This window comes from Diorhabda sublineata, chromosome 8 (assembly GCF_026230105.1).
Source record: "Diorhabda sublineata isolate icDioSubl1.1 chromosome 8, icDioSubl1.1, whole genome shotgun sequence".
NCBI lineage: Eukaryota > Metazoa > Arthropoda > Insecta > Coleoptera > Chrysomelidae > Diorhabda > Diorhabda sublineata.
Genome location: NC_079481.1, coordinates 31,163,698 through 31,184,880, shown reverse-complemented (window position 1 = coordinate 31,184,880; position 21,183 = coordinate 31,163,698). Strand labels below are relative to the sequence as shown.

Here is a 21,183-nt window from a genome sequence, read left to right as displayed (position 1 = left end):
GTTTATGAGAATGCAACTATGGTGAACTCATTAAGTCAAAACCCATAGAAATGGATATAATCATAATGTTATTAACAATTTATCTATGGTATAGATGTGGCGTTCTTTTCAAGCGTCAACTCTTCGACTTCAATTACATTATAAATCAACTTTTGGAGTAATAAAGTATAAATAAGCCCTAGAAAGACATTCGGAAGACGGGAAAGAAGGCATATGACTTTATATTTCATCACAGTATCTCTTTCTTATACTGGGTCACTGTCCATGGTTTAATTATATATAATTTTCTATTTTACTTACCGTAAAGTTGTTATTTATATAGTACAAATGAATTTTCCCTTTATTTTGCATGCAGTTGAAGGAACTAAGGAGTAAAGTGCATTGAGTGTTACTTTTGAGGGTTCAGGTGGAAGAAATACAAAATAAAATCGACATCGATAGCAAAATACCATCGATTAATTTATTAAACACAAAAGTTTCACAGTATAGTTCTTTTTCTTTAGACACGTTATTAAATAATCTAAGGGTACGGGAAACTGACTATAAAGAAAAAAAATACTTGAGAAAATACGTTACTTAAACATGAGTTACATAAACAAACAGAACACATCTTTTTTTTCATATGTATATAAAAGTATTACAGAATAAAAAAGCTCATTTTTTCAATACATTCACCTGAGCGATGAGCTGTAATGTGAAGTCTCATCCGACAAAAAAAATATTACAACTTATTCGATATAAACAAAATATCAATAAAAAATCCTATAAAATATAACAATATGTCAATTTGCACAAAAAATATTAAATTTCCCAATCCAATAGGAGAATGAGGAAACTACTGATAGAAAACTTGTTATCGAAGAAAAATCATGGTTAGAACACAACTAAAAAAAAATCTACAATAAAAAGAAGTAGCCTTTTCGTAACCTACTAATATTGTAGGCTCTCTAATTTTGTTTCGAGTTTAATTTTTTATCGATCCAGCTTCTCTTTTGCTTATCGAATAAGAAAACAAAGAAACTATATTGAAAAAAATTGTGGTTAAAGTACAACTAAAAGAGTTAAGAGGGTCAATAATAAAAGGACGTGACCTACTTCCTTCTGTATACAATAGCAGTTTCAATACATAATTCCTTTTATTGCAAATTCTTTATCTTTCTCATTTATAGCTCGATCTCCTCACTTCTCCCATGTGTTTCTTTATTTTCTTATTCGATAAGCAATAGAGAAGCTCTATTAAAGAAAAATTATGGTTAGAGCACGATAAGTAGTTTTATGTGCTAATCTTTCACCAAGAAATTATTTGTTTATATGTTTTTACTTTGTTTATATCATATAAAATGTGTATAACGGCTGATTCATAAATTAAATACCCATTTACAGAAAAAAAAATGAAAAAACAAAAACTCGAAATACCGAGATGAGACGACACTATCGCCGACTTACAGATCTACATCTTTAACTATTCAATGAAAATAAAATATCTGTCACAAATAGGAAACATTATTAATTAAGATCAACTTATTTTTTTTAAATTTTACAATAAAAAAATTCCACTAAGAGTTCGTTAGACATAAATCGTTCGCGCACACAAAAATTATTAACTAAATAATTCAACCTAAGGGTCTCACAAAAAATTTCAACCGCCTCTTTTGTTTAGTGGGTCTGGTACTATTGGGCTCTTCAATTTTTGAAAATTTCATTCTATAATGCAATTTATGAAATAGTTTTTTCAAAATCGTCCCTCATTTTTAATTGCAATTATTTTTATATTAACTATTCAAAAAATGAAGATTTTTTTTTTAATTCAATCGAAACACGTTTGACAATAAAATATTGGCATGAAATCCTTCGAAACTTTAATTGCTATTTGTTATTAGTATAGGCAGTAGTTCAAATGTACCAAAAGGATATTTATATGTAAATCTATCAGTTCATTAAAATTCTTATAGAAATCCAAGTAAATGAATTTGAGATATACAAAATAATTAAAAAACTATCTCAATGTCTCGAAAACGTAGAAAAAAAGTTAAAATTGAAAACTTCAGAGTAGTTTAATCGTATTAAGTTTGAATCCACAGTATGATTCATTAAAATTATTAGTGATTAGTATTGGCAGTAGTTCAAATGAACCAAACAGATATTTCAGGGTATTTCAATTGTATCAAGTTTGAATCCACCTTTTGATTCATCAAAATTGCTAGTAATTGTTTGTGTTTTTTCAAAAACACAAACAAAATGGATTCAAATTTTTTGTCTTGAACAAATCATCCATGTGGAATATTTAAAAATCTCTAAAAAAATGAAAAAATATCGATCTTTACAAAAAATTGTCGTTGTTGGTTGTTATTATTGTGAATGGTAGTTCAAATGAATCAAAAAGATACTTCAAGGTAGTTTAATTGTATCGAGTTTATACGATTCCATAAAAATACTTAGAGTAGAATGATTCCCCAACAATCACTAAGTTACAAATTTGAATTATTCATTATTTATGGAAGTATTTGTTCAAAAATCAATTTTTTAAGTAATATTTTTTACCCCTTCAAATTAAATCCGTTCTAATTCATAATAAAATGAAGTAAATTTTAAAATGCAAACGTTGTTTTCAGATTATATTTTAAAACTAAAAACTCAAATGGTTTTGACTGAACTTTTAACACGAAACCTAACCAATAACACGGTCGAATACAAAACATAATTTTAATCACTAATTTAATTAATATACAAAAAAAAACGAATTTAAAAACTACTATTTCCTAGCAACAATTGACTTAAACATTATTTATACTATTTAATTGTTCTTAAAGAGAAAACAATGCCCAAAATTACCATAGTAAATTACGAAAAAAATTAAAAGTCCGTAAATAAAGACGAGAAATTTTTTGTCGAGATAACAAAATAAAGTGAAATTGAGACGATATTTGCCCCACACTGTTTATTCTTCTTTTTAATAACTTAAATTATCATTTTTTTAACTTCTACTATTATGCGAGAATCACGCCACTTAATTTTTTATTTTTAATTCCTACTTCAATCGTCTCCTTCCTCTTCTTCAGATTCCGCTTCTTGTAACCACGTCAACCACTGGTTAACCTAAAAAAAAAAATAACGAGGTTAGATTATTCTTCTTTCGCTTATTATATGGCCTTCACATATTACACAGCTACAGAATATTGTTCAACATTCAATACATAGAACTTGTTTAATTTCTGTTAATAATTAATTCAAATCCTTAAAGTAATAAGAAAGAAGAGAATGACTAACCTGAAATAGAGCATTACCCTTGCCCGGATACGCATCTGTTACATCTTCTTTCCAATTTAAAAACGCCTCTTCGTCAACAATCTCCATATCGTATAGAGCGTTGAACCATCTTAACAACTGTCCACGGGGGAATCCCAGGGAATGGAAATGCATCTGTAGTGAATAGAGCGCTACCAATTGCAAACTGGATTTGTCCCGTAAAAAAGCCGTCAGAATAGGTTGGTACCGTTTTAGAAGGCCACTTTCTTTTTCTATAATAGCTTTTTCATCGCCGCAAGCAGAAGATTCCTTTAAAAAAATCATTTTTTAACACCACAAGTACCAATATTAGAATATGAATTAAGCTGTATAAGAAACGTATCAGGAGCATGGTTAAATTATATTTTAATGTTTTTTTTTTCATCTCACCTGAGTAATATATTTTAATAATACGGTCATGAGAGCGTTAATGAAACCGGGATCGTTAAAATTCGATGGTTCCAAATTTTCTTTGATCCATTTATAGAAAGCTTGCGGATTAGGGTCCGCTTGTAGTTGACGTGCCAGATCAGCTTGGATACGCAAAAGCGGATACAAGAACGTCAGATCTCTTTCTTCTAATATTTCCGAAAGACGTTCTTTCGTTTTGTCGTTATCAGGAAGTTGTGACATCAAGTTGATCTGAAAAAAGAAAATAAAAATATTAGGAATAACATTTAAACAGAAAATTTGAATTCAAAGCCAAAATTAATGACAACAAAGACAATTTAGTCACATCTAGAGAAAAAGTACACAAAAACCAAAATTTTAAAGTACAAAAAAAGATTTTTGAGAAAAATAGTACATAAAACAAGTTACGATGAAATAAGGAATAACATTTAAACAGAAAATTAGAATTCAAAGCCAAAATTAATGACAACAAAGACAATTTAGTCACATCTAGAGAAAAAGTACACAAAAACCAAAATTTTAAAGTACAAAAAAAGATTTTTGAGAAAAATAGTACATAAAACAAGATACGATGAAATAAGGAATAACATTTAAACAGAAAATTAGAATTCAAAGCCAAAATTAATGACAACGAAGACAATTTAGTCAGATCTAGAGAAAAAGTACAAAAAAAGCAAAATTCAAAGTACAAAAAAGAGATTTTTGAGAAAAATAGTAGATAAAACAAGTTACGATGAAATAAGGAATAACATTTAAACAGTAAATTAGAATTCAAAGCCAAAATTAATGACAACGAAGACAATTTAGTCAGATCTAGAGAAAAAGTACAAAAAAAGCAAAATTCAAAGTACAAAAAAGAGATTTTTGAGAAAAATAGTAGATAAAACAAGTTACGATGAAATAAGGAATAACATTTAAACAGTAAATTAGAATTCAAAGCCAAAATTAATGACAACGAAGACAATTTAGTCAGATCTAGAGAAAAAGTACAAAAAAAGCAAAATTCAAAGTACAAAAAAGAGATTTTTGAGAAAAATAGTAGATAAAACAAGTTACGATGAAATAAGGAATAACATTTAAACAGTAAATTAGAATTCAAAGCCAAAATTAATGACAACGAAGACAATTTAGTCAGATCTAGAGAAAAAGTACAAAAAAAGCAAAATTCAAAGTACAAAAAAGAGATTTTTGAGAAAAATAGTAGATAAAAAAAGATACGATGAAATAAGGGATAACATTTAAGCAGAAAATTTGAATTCAAAGCCAAAATTGAACACAACTAATACGGTTTAGCAGAATAGAAGAAGAAAGATTAATACAGAGGATAAGGAAGCATTAACCACACAACGACAAGAAGTGAAGACCAACGAGGAACCTAACAGAACTAATAATAATGTTACAAACAAATTCGCGAAATGGATCCTTAAACCGACCCTGCTTGGCTATTATTAATCTTTAAATTTCGGCGAATGCGCATATTTTTTTATACATTGCGGAATTCGTTTCATCTCAAATTTTTTTATAGCAAGCGATTTATTTACATTATTTCTAAGATCTATTTATTAATTTGTGTCATTTGTTTTTAAACTTTTGAGATATTATTTATTCATATATAGGGAGATTTGTAGTGCAGTTAAGGTCAGTTTATAATAAATAGTCGTAGTGAACAGAACGAATCAGCAAAGTAATCGAAGAATTTAAATAAATTAGTCAAGTATATAGTGTATAAAAGACCGTGTGCATCGTAATTGATTAAATAAATACCTTGCTCTTGTTAAACATCTCCGACAATTCGCTTTTACCTCTCTTCTTGTGTATATTCTGCAATACCAACAAGAATAGCGGATGGTGAGCGCCGTTTTCAGTCAAATTCGCCACATCCGACAGCGGTACCAAATGTTCGCAAATTGCAGTAGCGAATAAAACCGAAGCTGAATTCGTTACTTTCGTTATCTCATTTTCTCGTTCATCCAAAACGTTACACAACGATTTGAATGCGTCTTGTACAGTATTACCACTTATCAAATTATCTTCTTTCAAATTACTCAGGAATCTGATTAGTTTTTCTTGTTCGACATCTATAAATGAAAAAAAAAACGTTAATTTAGTAAATTTCTTTAATTTCTCATATAAAAAAATCTAAAACAAACATAGAACAGACATCTCAGTATATAGAAAATAGACTAAAAGATCATCGATGGGATAAAAATAAATAAAATTGTTTTAAAGAACCACTAAATATAAGAAAAAAACAAATTCAAGAAAAAAAAGACCCAAATAATTATTTCTACTTCGATATTATTTTTATTTCGATATTCGTAACACAGAAAGTAATCGAAACGTCAAATTTTTATCTGTTTTTCAAAAATTATTTAAAAAAAATGTGCCTTGTAATAATTTTTATGCTATTTATATAGGACAGACATCTCAGTATATAGAAAATAGACTAAAAGATCATCGATGGGATAAAAATAAATAAAATTGTTTTAAAGAACCACTAAATATAAGAAAAAAACAAATTCAAGAAAAAAAAGACCCAAATAATTATTTCTACTTCGATATTATTTTTATTTCGATATTCGTAACACAGAAAGTAATCGAAACGTCAAATTTTTATCTGTTTTTCAAAAATTATTTAAAAAAAATGTGCCTTGTAATAATTTTTATGCTATTTATATAGGACAGACATCTCAGTATATAGAAAATAGACTAAAAGATCATCGATGGGATAAAAATAAATAAAACTGCTTTAAAGAACCACTAAATATAAGAAAAAAACATAAATTCAAGAAAAAAAAGACCCAAATAATTATTTCTACTTCGATATTATTTTTATTTCGATATTCGTAACACAGAAAGTAATCGAAACGTCAAATTTTTATCTGTTTTTCAAAAATTATTTAAAAAAAATGTGCCTTGTAATAATTTTTATGCTATTTATATAGGACAGACATCTCAGTATATAGAAAATAGACTAAAAGATCATCGATGGGATAAAAATAAATAAAACTGCTTTAAAGAACCACTAAATATAAGAAAAAAACATAAATTCAAGAAAAAAAAGACCCAAATAATTATTTCTACTTCGATATTATTTTTATTTCGATATTCGTAACACAGAAAGTAATCGAAACGTCAAATTTTTATCTGTTTTTCAAAAATTATTTAAAAAAAATGTGCCTTGTAATAATTTTTATGCTATTTATATAGGACAGACATCTCAGTATATAGAAAATAGACTAAAAGATCATCGATGGGATAAAAATAAATAAAACTGCTTTAAAGAACCACTAAATATAAGAAAAAAACATAAATTCAAGAAAAAAAAGACCCAAATAATTATTTCTACTTCGATATTATTTTTATTTCGATATTCGTAACACAGAAAGTAATCGAAACGTCAAATTTTTATCAGTTTTTCAAAAATTATTTAAAAAAATGTGCCTTGTAATAATTTTTATACTATTGATATAGGACAGACATCTCGGTATATAGAAAATAGACTAAAAGATCATCGATGGGATAAAAATAAATAAAACTGCTTCAAAGAACCACGATTTATCAAAAAAAAATTAGTTTTCCTTGTTCAAACTTTGATTTTATTTTGATTTTGACATTCATAATACCGAAAGTAATCGTAACGTCAAGTTTCGATTCAATTTAGTAAATTTCTTCAATTTCTCACATATAAAATCTAAAACAAAACAATAATTCATATATCAAGTGTCTTATACTGATCGTTACACTGACAGACATCTCAGTATTTAGAAAATAGACTAAAAGATCATCGATGGGATAAAAATAAATAAAACTGCTTCAACGAACCACGAAATATTGAATAAAACATACAAATTGAAGAAAAAAAGTTACAAATGATAAAAAAAGACCTAAACAATGATTTCTATTTCGATAACCTATGACAAAAGTCAAATTTTTATCTGTTTTTCAAAAATTATTAAAAAAAAAATAATTTTATAACAAAAAAGACCTGAAATCAAGTCGATTTAGCAATATAAAAATATATTTAGTTACCGGACTTTTCTAAAGCAGTCGATAATCCACTCAAGACCATTTCTTTGGCAAATTTATCGGGAACTTTGTGTTCTTTATAAGAATTAATAGCTTGTTTGAGATCTACTTCGCCCTTCCAGAATTCCTCTATCAAAGTATTGAACTTCTTCAACACCTCCTCCTTATTTGGACCCTTAAAAACAATAAATAATCAAAAAATAAATTTTATAGTTTGTTTTTTGTCAATTTTTTACTTTGTCTTTTTTGGACTGCTTCGGTTTCTCCGCAGGCAATTGTTTTATCGGTAATGGATCTTTGAGTAAAGTCGACGGGGGTTGCTTAGTCGTCGGTTGGGCGAAAGTGGGTTCTAAACTTTTGTTATTATTCATCATATTGTTGTTTTTCAACGAAGAAGCTTTCGTTATCAACATCGAATTAGGTCTCAATTCGACATCCGCCATTTCGTCCTTTCCAACTATCAAATTACTCTTCTTAAAACGCGGCGCTAGTTCCTTGTTAGACTCTAAACCAAAAAAAAAAAAAGAAAAAAATTACCAACTCATAAATTTATATCACGATATAACCTTACGGTTGAATTGAGAATTGTTCTGGTTGTGCTTGTACTGCCCCCTTTGGTTGTTGTAATTGTAGGCGCCGCTGCGTTGGTTATTGTGTCCTCTGTAACTTCCGTCCCTCTGACTGCCGAATCCGTTGTGGGCCCCGAATGGTGGGGCAGTGGGTATTAGAGACGGGGCAGATGGTGTCAAATTAATACCTGTATGTAATCAAATATTAAAACATAAAGAAATATTTTTGACATAATAATTTCCCAGGTTTATTGCATTCATCAAGATTTATGGTACACGATCCTAATGGGGACCCACATCATAGATTATTGATTCCGGATGTCCCTTTAACTTTGAATCACTTTCGAAAGAGTGAATTTTATAGGAAATTAAATTCACTTCAACAATATTTAATTAATAATCCCACAAAAATAGTGTTAAATCACAAGATCTACCGGATCCTGTTATCGAAACTAGAAAATTAGCAACCGGGAAATAACTCATGTAGTAATCGTAGACCATTTTGTTGAAAATACATTTTGACCACATCAATTTTCATTAGAATAAACTGTTGTTATGACAGTAACTTGATCAGCTTCAATTTCGAAAAGTATGGTACTAAATCCGTTGCGGTTTCTCTTTCAAAAACCACATGCGGATTTTTTTTTAGCCCCAAACATAATAAATACATCATTTTGTTTGAATAATAAAAAAATTTCATCAATTTCTTGCTGTTTAATATAATTAATTCCATCATTTCTTTTTTAGCAAAAATATTAGGTTTCAATTGTAGTTTTAGATTTAATTTTATAACCATAGAAACTGTTTTTTTGTGGGTATACACTATGAGGAGGTTCTTGAACTTCTTGTCCAAAACATAGAACAATTTCTCATACTACTTCACCATTTGAATGGGTTGTTTTTGGACAAGCACTATGCTCAACATCTCCAACTCATTCAGTCTAATTAAATCATTAGTATTGGTAGTAGTTCAAATGAACCAAACAGATATTTCAGGGTATTTCAATTGTATCAAGTTTGGATCCACCTTATGATTCAACAAAATGAATTTGAGGCATACAAAATGATTAAAAAACCCAAAATAACCATTTCAATAATATTTCAAAAAATAGAAATTGAAGAAAAAATGTCAAATAACAAAGTGATTAAATATTTGTTTGAAAGGCTTGGTTTTGGACAAGCATTATCCTTAATGTCTCCAAATAATTCAGTCTAGTTAAATTATTAGTATTGACAGTAGTTCAAATGAACCAATCAGATATTTCAGGATATTTCAATTGTATCAAGTTTGAATCCATCTTCCAATACATAAAAATTACTAGTGATTCAGTAAAAAGAATTTGAGGGATATAAAATGGTTAAAAAACCAAAAATCACTGCTTTAATAATATTTGGAAAAGACAGAAATCGAAGAAAAAATGTCGAATTACAAAGTGGATTAATATTTCTTTGAAAGGCTTGTTTTTGTACAAACATTATCCTCGATGTCTCTAAATCATTCAATCTATTAGTATTGGCAGTAGTTCAAATGAACCAATCAGATATTTCAATTGTATCAAGTTTGAATCCATCTTCCAATACATATAAATTACTAGTGATTCAGTAAAATGAATTTGAGGGATATAAAATGGTTAAAAAACCAAAAATCACTGCTTCAATAATATTTGGAAAAGACAGAAATCGAAGAAAAAATGTCGAATTACAAAGTGGATTAATATTTCTTTGAAAGGCTTGTTTTTGTACAAACATTATCCTCGATGTCTCTAAATCATTCAATCTATTAGTATTGGCAGTAGTTCAAATGAACCAATCAGATATTTCAATTGTATCAAGTTTGAATCCATCTTCCAATACATAAAAATTACTAGTGATTCAGTAAAATGAATTTGAGGGATATAAAATGGTTAAAAAACCAAAAATCACTGCTTCAATAATATTTGAAAAAGACAGAAATCGAAGAAAAAATGTCGAATTACAAAGTGGATTAATATTTCTTTGAAAGGCTTGTTTTTGTACAAACATTATCCTCGATGTCTCCAAATCATTCAATCTATTAGTATTGGCAGTAGTTCAAATGAACCAATCAGATATTTCAATTGTATCAAGTTTGAATCCATCTTCCAATACATAAAAATTACTAGTGATTCAGTAAAATGAATTTGAGGGATATAAAATGGTTAAAAAACCAAAAATCACTGCTTCAATAATATTTGGAAAAGACAGAAATCGAAGAAAAAATGTCGAATTACAAAGTGGATTAATATTTCTTTGAAAGGCTTGTTTTTGTACAAACATTATCCTCGATGTCTCTAAATCATTCAATCTATTAGTATTGGCAGTAGTTCAAATGAACCAATCAGATATTTCAATTGTATCAAGTTTGAATCCATCTTCCAATACATAAAAATTACTAGTGATTCAGTAAAATGAATTTGAGGGATATAAAATGGTTAAAAAACCAAAAATCACTGCTTCAATAATATTTGAAAAAGACAGAAATCGAAGAAAAAATGTCGAATTACAAAGTGGATTAATATTTCTTTGAAAGGCTTGTTTTTGTACAAACATTATCCTCGATGTCTCCAAATCATTCAATCTATTAGTATTGGCAGTAGTTCAAATGAACCAATCAGATATTTCAATTGTATCAAGTTTGAATCCATCTTCCAATAAATATAAATTACTAGTGATTCAGTAAAATGAGGTTGAGGCATACAAAATGATTAAAGAATCAAAAATCACTGCTTTAATAATATTTGGAAAAGACAGAAATCGAAGAAAAAATGTCAAATAACAAAGTGGATTAATATTTGTTTGAAAGGCTTGTTTTTGGACAAGCATTATCCTTAATGTCTCCAAATCATTCAGTCTAGCTAAATTATTAGTATTGGCAGTAGTTCAAATGAACCAAACAGATATTTCAGGGTATTTCTATTGTATCAAGTTTTAATCCACAAAGTGGATTAATATTTCTTTGAAATATTTGTCAAACTGTCCTCTACTACAAAAATAACAGTAAATTCTAAATCTGGCATCAATTTTGGGAGACTCTTTACATTATTTTTGTAGTTAATATCTCAAATTATTGTAGTATATATATATATAAAACAAAAAAATTAAGACAGTATATTATTATCTAAAATTAATGACAGTTCCTTAAAATAACTTATAACCAAAATGATATTAAAATAATATTGAAAACTGCATAATATAAAAACCTTTGCACTATTTCGATTTCCATTTCTAATTTGATAAAGAAAAATCAAAATGAATCAAAAAGGTCTCAAAAATCGTTTTCAACTTACCCATAAGCATGTCATCGAGACCAGACCTGGTCTTCATCGGATGACGGAATAAATCTGGTATATTTGGTCTATCTTGGTCTCTATCGTGGTTACGGTCTCTTCTAAAACCGACAGGACGATCGTCCTCCGCTGGTTTAATGTGATTTATAGGCATAGGACCTTCAACAATGACTGCCTTTCGCGGCACCCATCCATTGTCTCTTAAATCGATCACGTCTTTCAACATGAATCTGATTCTCGGTTGTAAATCTTGACTTTCGGCCAACATTTTCATTCTTTCAAAGTATTGGTTCATGAGGTTTTTACCTATGGGTATAAAGGGGCATAAAAATGTTATATTAGAACCTCAATAAAACGAGGGGATCAATAATTAACTTATAGAAGCTTTTTATATAGCGAAACAACAGACATTAAGAAAAGGATTTCAGAATAATTTGAAAGATTGAAGAGGAGCCCTAAGAAAAGAAACACAGATATCTGTCATACGATCCTAATAGAACTGGAATGAAAATAGAAACAAAAAAAATGTATTCAAATACCTTGAAGCAACTCCGGAAAGCGTTTCAGGAGTAGGGGAGAGATTCCTGCTATTGGATGGGGATTGACAAAGATGCCATAGATTGAAGTTTCAAATAACCTGGAACCAATCATTTCTGCTCCTCCGGAATTGCTGCATTTAGTATCATGCACTCTTCGCCAGTTATTGAGACCATCGAAGAAAATGTGGACAAAGAGGATGGACACTTAGATTTAATATTCCTTTACCAAAAAATGTTTCACCAAAAGAAGAATATAATAGCAAGCAGAAGGAAGAGGAAAAAAAATAAAGCACCAAACAAGGAAACTATGTAGTTAGTAGCGATGCATTTAGATATAAATCAATTATAATGACAATTTGAATAATACAAACCCTTGTTGGTGTCCAAGATGCGGCCGCAGGTCCGCAAAATTTGACAGAGGCATTCGAGGTCCTCGGAAAAATCGTCGCCACGTCTAACCAATAACTCTTTGATGCAAAGGTGTAATATATTTTCCGATAGTATTTCCAATTTTCCCAATTCGCCGATGAACTTGATGTTGCCGAGCATTTTCCTTTTGGCGATCTGCCTTCTCTCTTCCTCCTCTTCGGAATTCGCCCCGCCAAAACCGGCTGCGTACGAAGCGCCATTGTTTTCGAGGGCGGCCGCTCGGTTTTCGAATTCAAGTTTACACTTATTAAGTAAGAGAACTCTGAAGGTGGTGGGTTGATTGGGGGATTCGAAATTAGGTGCCTCTTCTGACAGTCGTTTGCACAACTGCGCATACATAGACGAGTATTTCGGTTCGTCGAGGGCCTTCTCGAATATGAGAAAGATGACACCCCTCAAGATGACATTCGATTGTAGTTCTATACGCAACAAATCATCGCTCAGCTTCTTAAACTTCTCTGGTGTGAGTTTATTGAGAATGCCGCGGACTTTGCGGAACACCAGGTCGTTACGTGATTCTGGCGTAAGGGCATCTTGATGTCTCAGTGTAGAAGGTGGGACCCAGCGTCGCTTGGTGGAAGGAGCGTTGTCCTTCACCGAAACACGAGCTTGTGGCCCCGTCTGCCTGGGGCTCTCCGTTGTGGTGGATAAACTTGCTCTCAGTTGAATTACTCCTTTTCTCTGCACACTCTATATTTCCCCTATATCCAGTTCTCTATGCTGGAACAAAGTTTTATTATTTTTCTATTTTATTTTTATAGTAAATTATCAAAATAAAGCTTCTATTTTCTTTTAAAAAACGACAAAATTATTATTTGCACAAATTTGACACGTTTCAACTCATTTAAACAGAAATTGAACAAACAAAAGGCCCGAAATTTTTCGAACGAACCTCGTACATCAAAAACTGTATGGACAGTATCATTTATTCTATACAGTAAATTCGCTTGGGACTAATACCTTACCAAAATCACTTAGTCGAATTATCTAAACACAAAAATTTTAATACCAAAAAGATTTATGCTTCGGAACAGGTTCTAATCTGATTATGGTCGACACAATAATAAAGAAAACAATTCGATTTATTGGCGACTCAAAGTTGACCAGAAATTACTACTACCGCTTGAAGAATATAAGAAAGATGCTTTTCGGAGCTGTCCAGTATAATCTCACTCAGAGCAGTATATACAAGACCTACTCGACAGGTAGATGTGGCTCATGAACACAGAGAGACCGTTCGCAAACACTCCTTTCTTTGAAAAAGTATCTTTTCCATTCATCGGAATATTTCTAATGCTTCAGACATCAGTTGCACGTATTATTCTGGTGCGTTGTCAGTCTTATTGACTCTATTTTATAAATTGGAAGGCTCCGAAGAAATAATGTTAGGGGTCAATAACAGTAGTTTATTATCCACGGTTTTCAAGTGCGGATATAGTTACTGAAGTTTTTGTATCTAGGTAAATTAAATCTACCGAGACTTTTATTCAGGATAATTTGAGAGTATCAAAAAGTATAGTTATATGTCAATGAAACCCAAGAAAAATTCAAAGGGTATCGTAAAAAAACCTATCAAGTACTATTGAATTATTATATTGGTCCATAAAATGCACTGCAATTTGATAGCTAATAATAAAATTTAATAACAAATATATAGATATATTGATAAAAGTAAAATTCAATAAAAACTTTGGTATGTAACATTCAATACTAATTGTATTATTAATCATTTGTTACGTAACCTGGAAGGTTATTTCCTTCATAACTGAATATAATTGCTTCTCCTTTGAGATCTGTAACCACCTTCAGAAAATAGTGTGAATAACAAAAATAATTGCACTACGATTTCAAGGTGAAAATGTAATTTAAAAAATTAACCTTTTGAGTCAAACTACCAGCTGTTTCTATCATATTGTATCTTACTTATGTAATTTATTCATATGACTAACTACTAAACTAAATAATTATTGGCAACGTTGGAAACGCCATGCATGACACTACAAAATGGCGTTTTTACATCTAGTAGGAAAACACTCATTTTCAATAACTAATTTCTCAAAACCTATTTATCTCCGCAATTTGAAATTTCATACATAGACTCATCATTTCAAGGACTATTTGCCATAAAAATATCCAATTGGACGATCCATAACCTAAGTTTTAAACAGTAACCCTTTCAATTTAATTTCAGAAAATGGGGTACTTTTAGATCAGCAAAAATTCGCTCATTAAGTTAGTTTTTTGATCGTATTCTTTTGAATCTAAATTGATCTATATTTAATTTGATTCCAGAGACAGGACAATATATATTAGAGATACTGCTGTGTCTAGTATCCTTCTGCTTTGAAACATATATCTCCTCTTCCATTTACATTAAGTAAATTGCATATTTGGTATCAGCAAATTTCGTCATTTAATACAATCAACAACGCAATTAAAATTTGGAAACAATTCTAATTATTAATTGCTAAATTATGAAAATCTGTATGAGATTTTTGATAAAATACTAAGTTTGATCACTTGCTGTAATTTTGATATATTTTGGAACATCAATACTAAGTAGAATAATTCAAAAAGTTAAATTCATATAGCCACCATATTATAGTAATTACAAATAAAGTTGATATATCTGTGTTGTCTTTGTTATAAAAAGTTTTTTATAGACGCAAATCGATACGTTTCAAACATTTTTGTACATTCCGGGAATGTCTACAGGTGAGACGGGTACGATTCGGCTGATGAACAAAGGCATACATCCCAGGGTCACCGACCGTGGATTGACCGTAAGTTTAAAATCAACACTACAGACGTACACCTATCTAGTCAAGGTCCTTACAATGCCAAGCAATTTATGACCTGAAGTTAGAGGAAAAACACTTTGTTTCTCGAATTGCCCACTTATGTTGTAGATGACGTCTACGACATTTTAACCATAAATTTCAAACTGTATAGAACTTTAATAAAGAGTTTTATCAAATCAACGTTCAGTAATTTCGATTAGGTTAATGTATAATTTATCTAAGAGAATCAGGAAGCGATTATAAACTATTTATTTGAACAAGCTGACATGTTTATCTGACAAAAACCCAAACAATATCTCGAAAAACTACTTAAAATTATCGTATTTCGTGGATAAACGCAATTCAAACAATCACTTGTGGAACTAATTCTTGATCAAATAAAAAAATTAGCAGAAACTATTATTTTCAGAGAATAGACATGACGCATAATGGGCAATGTAAAAAATGCATGGTACAAATCTTCTAGAACGGTTTAGAACAAATCTAATAACTAAAATGAATATATCGAATCACTTACCCCAAGAAGTTAAGTTGTTGCGAGTATAAAAAAAACTTATTAATAATGAGAGTGCTCCGATAAGATTGTTGCAATTTTTTTAGAAAAAGTAACTTACTCGCTGTTGTTTGTAAAGGGCACTGACAGCGACAGCAAGACGTGAACGATCGTTGAAAATTGGGAAGGTCGTGTAACATCGGAGAACTCGGCTAGTCGTTGAATGTCTAATCATTGATTTTTAGAATAATATATTTACAATTTTAATAAATTTAAAATAGGAATTAACACATTTCTTGATGCTAAATAAAATTGTTCAAGGGATTTAAATAATTATTTCTCGATAAAGTTTTTCATTAAAACTGACATTTTTATACCAACATAAAAATGACAAAATTACTATCATACATTTCCGGAATTGGTAGATCGAAATTTTATTATATTCAGTTTTGTATAAATAAAATTAGTTGAAACGCGTAAATTAAATTGTAATTTTGAAAAATTTGATATTTATATATGTAGATATTAGCGATAATTATAAGTAACGTTTTAAATGATCTGCTGCACTCTGTTAAGCAAAAGCTCAACTATTGAATAAAAGTAGACGAAATCTGTAAATGTTACAGATATCTTTCTATTATTAAATTTATATCAAACTTGTTTTAAAAGATGTTGCGGGTGTTGAATGTAAAGTAAGTTATCTAGATAGTAGTAAGTATAAATAATGTATGTTGCCTATATGTAATAAAAGTAGATTCGCTTATTTAGCTCGTTTGCAAGTTCGGATACCTCCGTTGCAGGAATCGATTTGTTCCTGCTGAGGTAATGTCAGCATATGAAACAAATACTGAATCGGACAGCAAAAATTAGTTAGATAGTCACTAAGTCTCGCGAAATAGAGTGCGGCGGGGAAATAGAAGTTGTAAAAAGCCCGGTCGCGTAGTGTTTAAAATTGAAAATTTGTCATAAAGATTCATTAGTGCCATATAAAATGAAAAAATGACATCGACCACTACAACAATTAGAAAATCTTATGGAAATAGACGTTTGTATGCATTTCCCGAAGATTATCCGTTTCGATTTCAAAAACAAAAAAGTGTTGGTGTACCTAAAAAGAATGAGGATGTGGCCAAGTTAATAAAATATATTGATGATAATATAGTTGGGAAAAATAATGCCTTTTTGGGACCTTTCGGCAGACGAAAAGGTAACTCTTCAATTAAAACACATCTATTAATTGATTTATGTATATATGTACATATAATAAATATTAACGTATAAAAAATTATTCTCGTGTTCAAATGGTTACGATGTACATTTGCCAATTTTATATGTACATATGACAAATAGATAAGTGGGTGGAAAATAATAAAATCTTTAAAGAGATTTGAATCTGTATTTAAAAATAAAAACACTCACCAATACCTGTCTAATTTTATTCAATTAATTCGATGTTTTTATCTCGTAATTGTTCACATATATGACATTTTGAAATTATAATATTCTTACTAATTATTATTATGAAAAATAAATTAGTACATTTACTATAAAAAAAAACGTGTTTAGAAATATGGCTTCCAAAAAATCGATAACATCTCTATTTAAATGGAAATTTTCGTTATATAGTTCCATGGGTCGATGCTAAGTTCTTTTTCTTACTTTGTACTACACCATAACCACTGAAATTAAGGCTGGGAGACCTATAATTGGTCGTAAAAACATTGTTGCCGATGTTTTTTGAATCAACAGCACAAAAATAAATATGATTTAATTAGATATAGAACAAACAATACATTGAAATTGAAGATTTCTAAATTACTTTACAATGTTTATTTATTAAATTGAAGCAGCAGTTTTATTCAAAGATATATCAAAAATACAAACTTTATATAAAAAATAATATATAATGAAATAATAACAAGACATGAGGAGACACTAAAAAATTACTTCATGTCCTTTATATTAAGTAAATTTGGATTGCATTAGTTTGGATAAAGAAGAAAGTTTTATCATTTGAATCTGATGAGATCAATACACGTAAGACCGAGGAAATTACTAAATTCATTAAATCAGCTGTTCGGTATATTTACAAAAGTTTAAATGATAAAAATAAATTGTCTACAAAAAAAAAGATAAGATAAAAATTCTATGTATCGACCCAAATTATGTCAATATAAACTTACGAATGTATGAATGATAAAAAATTAGGTTAGAATTTATACAAATTGATCTAATATGGTATCAGGAGACAAAATTATTTTTTACGTTAACGTTTAGCCAGAAATATAAACTTGAATTCGTAATTCAACGTGTGGAATCTAGTTGCAATGTAGAATTTTTCTCGTTCTTTTATGTCGTCTTAATACAAATCCATTTGTTTTGTTGACATTTGTTGTCATTTTAGTATCTTTCCATTTCTGGGTTTAATATAATTTTCTATATCATTTTTACATATTTTTCAATTTCTTTCCACATAATTATTTTTCTCTAATAATTTGATACGTTGTCAGGAATTCGAAAATCAAGGTTAGTTTGATAAAATGTTTGTAGGAATGTATGTATATTTAATACGAGTATAAAATTCAACTCAGCTGAATTCGCTATTTTATGAAAATGTATCTTTCTCGTATATATGTCATTAGGAAGTGTTTTTATATCAAATATACGACCTTGAACGTTTAAATGTCGTATGTCTCACGTACATACATATCTACATTGTTATAAACTTGATACTAATGTCAATAATGTCGAATATTTTTAGATAAGAACTTTTTTCTATTATTTTTAATCAAAATCGTAATCAGGGCCGATCCTACCAGGCGTGCAGCTACGTCTACGGCGAAAACAATGGACGTTGGCAGAGTGCATCTCATTTTATAATTATTAAAAAATCAAAATACTCCAATTTCTCTAATATTATTGAGAAATATACAGCGTTGTGCAAACTGTGGTGTTTACTCTTCACACATACAGAGTCTGTTCTGAAAGTAGTAGGAGTAGTTTTTACTCGAGCGCACTAGTGGGATATCAGGAACGCAGAAAAAAAAATCTGCAATCGGTGATATGTTTCTTCTTCGACTGATTTAATTTGAAGGTCACGTGAAATAACGTTGTTGTGTACATATATATCATAAGACATTTTCGAGAATTCTGAATACTTTTGACTACAATCTTTCTAAAATTTGATGCAGTGTATGTGCATAGTAGTACGGGTGTTGGAGAATTGCTAATTTTCTGAAATGTTTCGATGCGAAAAGATATGTTTTCATAAAACGTTTTGAATGATGAAAGCAAAACTATTTTATTTCATAATACACAGGAAATATTTTTATGTAAATAATCTAGTTAACTTCATCATAATTGATGTTAACTAAACTATTTCCTCTTCTTATTTATTGCAGACGTGTGTTAAATGCATTATTGCAAAATAAAATGAAGAAAGCATAACGAATTTTCTTTACGTAACATACACGTTCGGTTTCTAAACAAATACTTACTTTTATTATCTTAATTGTAAATAAAGGCAAAAATCATCCCCTAATAAGAAGAGGTTGTAAAACAGATGATTATTAGGAAAACATAAATTCGACACGTCTACGGTAAAAGTCTATATGTACGATGAAATGTGAAATATATAATTTAGTTATTCAATTAGTATCTTAGAAGAAAGAAGAAACGAATCAGACTTAACCGTTTAATTATAAATTGGAAATGGAAACATTGTGGTTCAACATCATTCCTGGACATCAGGAACTCGTCAACGAATAGATACTTCCAGGTCTGTGTAAAATAACCTAACCAAAATATTACAAAATGGATAACAAAAAATAAATCACAACAATTAATATTTACGAGCCGACTTCTAAAACTTCTGTGTCTCTGGGTACTTGATGTATCCTATGCATGTCCTTTTTTTTTAATTATTGTTTGGGTTATATCTTTTTTTACTTTTTCGTTGGGCTACTTTGTATGATTTATACTCAGATGAGAAATAATCTTATTGCCCAACAAACTCTAATTGCTTTAAATAAACGTATACATTTACATAATAGAGAAATCGCCTTGAGAAAAACTAATACTATTAGTCCGGGAGCTAGGTGAAAATTTGGTAATTCAGTAATTTCCTCTCAATTGAAAATTTGTAAGCTGATTGTTAATATACTGCTGTGATATATAAAAAAAAATGAAAGGAATTGACTAAATTTCTTTTACTCATCCCACCCACCGTGCCGTAGCTGATATTCACTAGGCTTTATTATATAAATTTTTTTGCTGGCTCCCGGACTATATATAACTTTTATAAAAGTCTAATCTACGAATAAGACAAAACTTGAAGGACAAAAAATTTTACTTTCTCCGTGGATCGAAAATATAATTTGTAATTTTGCTTAACGGATTATACCAAATCGGCAGCACCTCGTTTCGCCCGATGACGTAACAACCTTCCTTGACCTCATTTACAGAATACGATACAACATTCGTTAAGATTGGGATGCCGGCCGGTCGGTGAAGTTCGTTCAACCAAATATTACATACTATTAGATTTTTTTTGCGCGAGAGACAAGTTTTGTTGATAGCATTGAACTATTCATTATAAAATAAGAAAAAATAATACTAGTGGGAATAGTAGAATTACGTATCTACATACAGAGCGTGGTTAAATTAAAGAAGAAATTCATTATTTTGTATACAAGTCGCCATTTTGATGTTTTGGTTTCCTCGTTACTTTTGTGTATCAAATTATTTGGAAAGTCTGACAACGTTGTCATGACGTACATATCAATAATGTTTTTTCAAATAATGTTTATTAAGTACTATTTATAACTATAAAATATTGTGTATCTAAGCACTTAACTGCATTTTTTTTAAAAATCGTGTTTATAAATGAGATTATTATCGATTATACACATTATACAATGTTTCTCGAATTGTTATGATTTCTTTGAACATCCTGAAAGAATATTGAGATAGTAAGCGATTTCTTTGGTTTCATCGCATATATTGTAAATTAAAAATAGTATGTTAATGAATACTTAATGCCAAGATCAATATTATAATTTCAACTAAGTTGTTCAGGAAGTATCAAAATGAAATATTTCCGAAAATAATTAGTTTATATTTTAGTACGTCTGACTCACAACAAACAGGTGTTTAACGAAATGTAACGAAACTAATTTCGTTTCTAAAAAATCGTCTGCCAAATATTTGTACAGGGTGAAAAGAAACAACCAAGAAGTAAAGGTTAATAAACCATATGAAAAAAACAAATAAAATTATATCCAATTTATAGAGGTTATAGATGGTGACATCTCGTGGCGAAGT

The 21,183-nt window shown here is 29.5% G+C and overlaps 2 protein-coding genes across 3 annotated transcripts in view; one reads left to right on the top strand and one right to left on the bottom strand.

The window, feature by feature from the left end:
* Positions 1-423: 423 nt before the first annotated feature.
* On the bottom strand, positions 424-16,036 carry LOC130447402 (eukaryotic translation initiation factor 4 gamma 2-like). The gene is made up of 10 exons (XM_056784196.1): positions 15,886-16,036; positions 12,510-13,287; positions 11,600-11,905; positions 8,297-8,482; positions 7,962-8,230; positions 7,729-7,900; positions 5,461-5,774; positions 3,676-3,927; positions 3,268-3,555; positions 424-3,096 (listed from the first exon to the last, which is right to left on the bottom strand). The coding sequence occupies exons 2-10, from the start codon at positions 12,904-12,906 to the stop codon at positions 3,034-3,036; spliced, it is 2,247 nt and encodes a 748-aa protein (XP_056640174.1). The 5' UTR covers positions 12,907-13,287; positions 15,886-16,036; the 3' UTR covers positions 424-3,033.
* A 691-nt stretch (positions 16,037-16,727) lies between these two features.
* LOC130447813 (uncharacterized) overlaps positions 16,728-21,183 on the top strand; it is a 59,706-nt gene continuing 55,250 nt past the window's right edge. For both annotated transcript variants that reach the window (XM_056784840.1, XM_056784839.1), the window contains exon 1: positions 16,728-17,068. In XM_056784840.1, coding sequence (XP_056640818.1) covers positions 16,861-17,068 — 208 coding nt within the window. In that variant the 5' untranslated portion in view covers positions 16,728-16,860. The remainder of the gene's footprint in view (positions 17,069-21,183) is intronic.

What these genes read in the sequence shown, in the direction of transcription:
- LOC130447402 (XM_056784196.1), bottom strand. Translation starts at nt 12,906, where the DNA reads ATGTATGCGCAGTTGTGCAAACGACTGTCAGAAGAGGCACCTAATTTC. An exon ending in TCTCGATGACATGCTTATGG is followed by an intron (nt 8,483 to 11,599) that starts GTAAGTTGAAAA and finishes GATTACATACAG; the next exon opens with GTATTAATTTGACACCATCT. An exon ending in AGATGTTTAACAAGAGCAAG is followed by an intron (nt 3,928 to 5,460) that starts GTATTTATTTAA and finishes TTCTTTTTTCAG; the next exon opens with ATCAACTTGATGTCACAACT.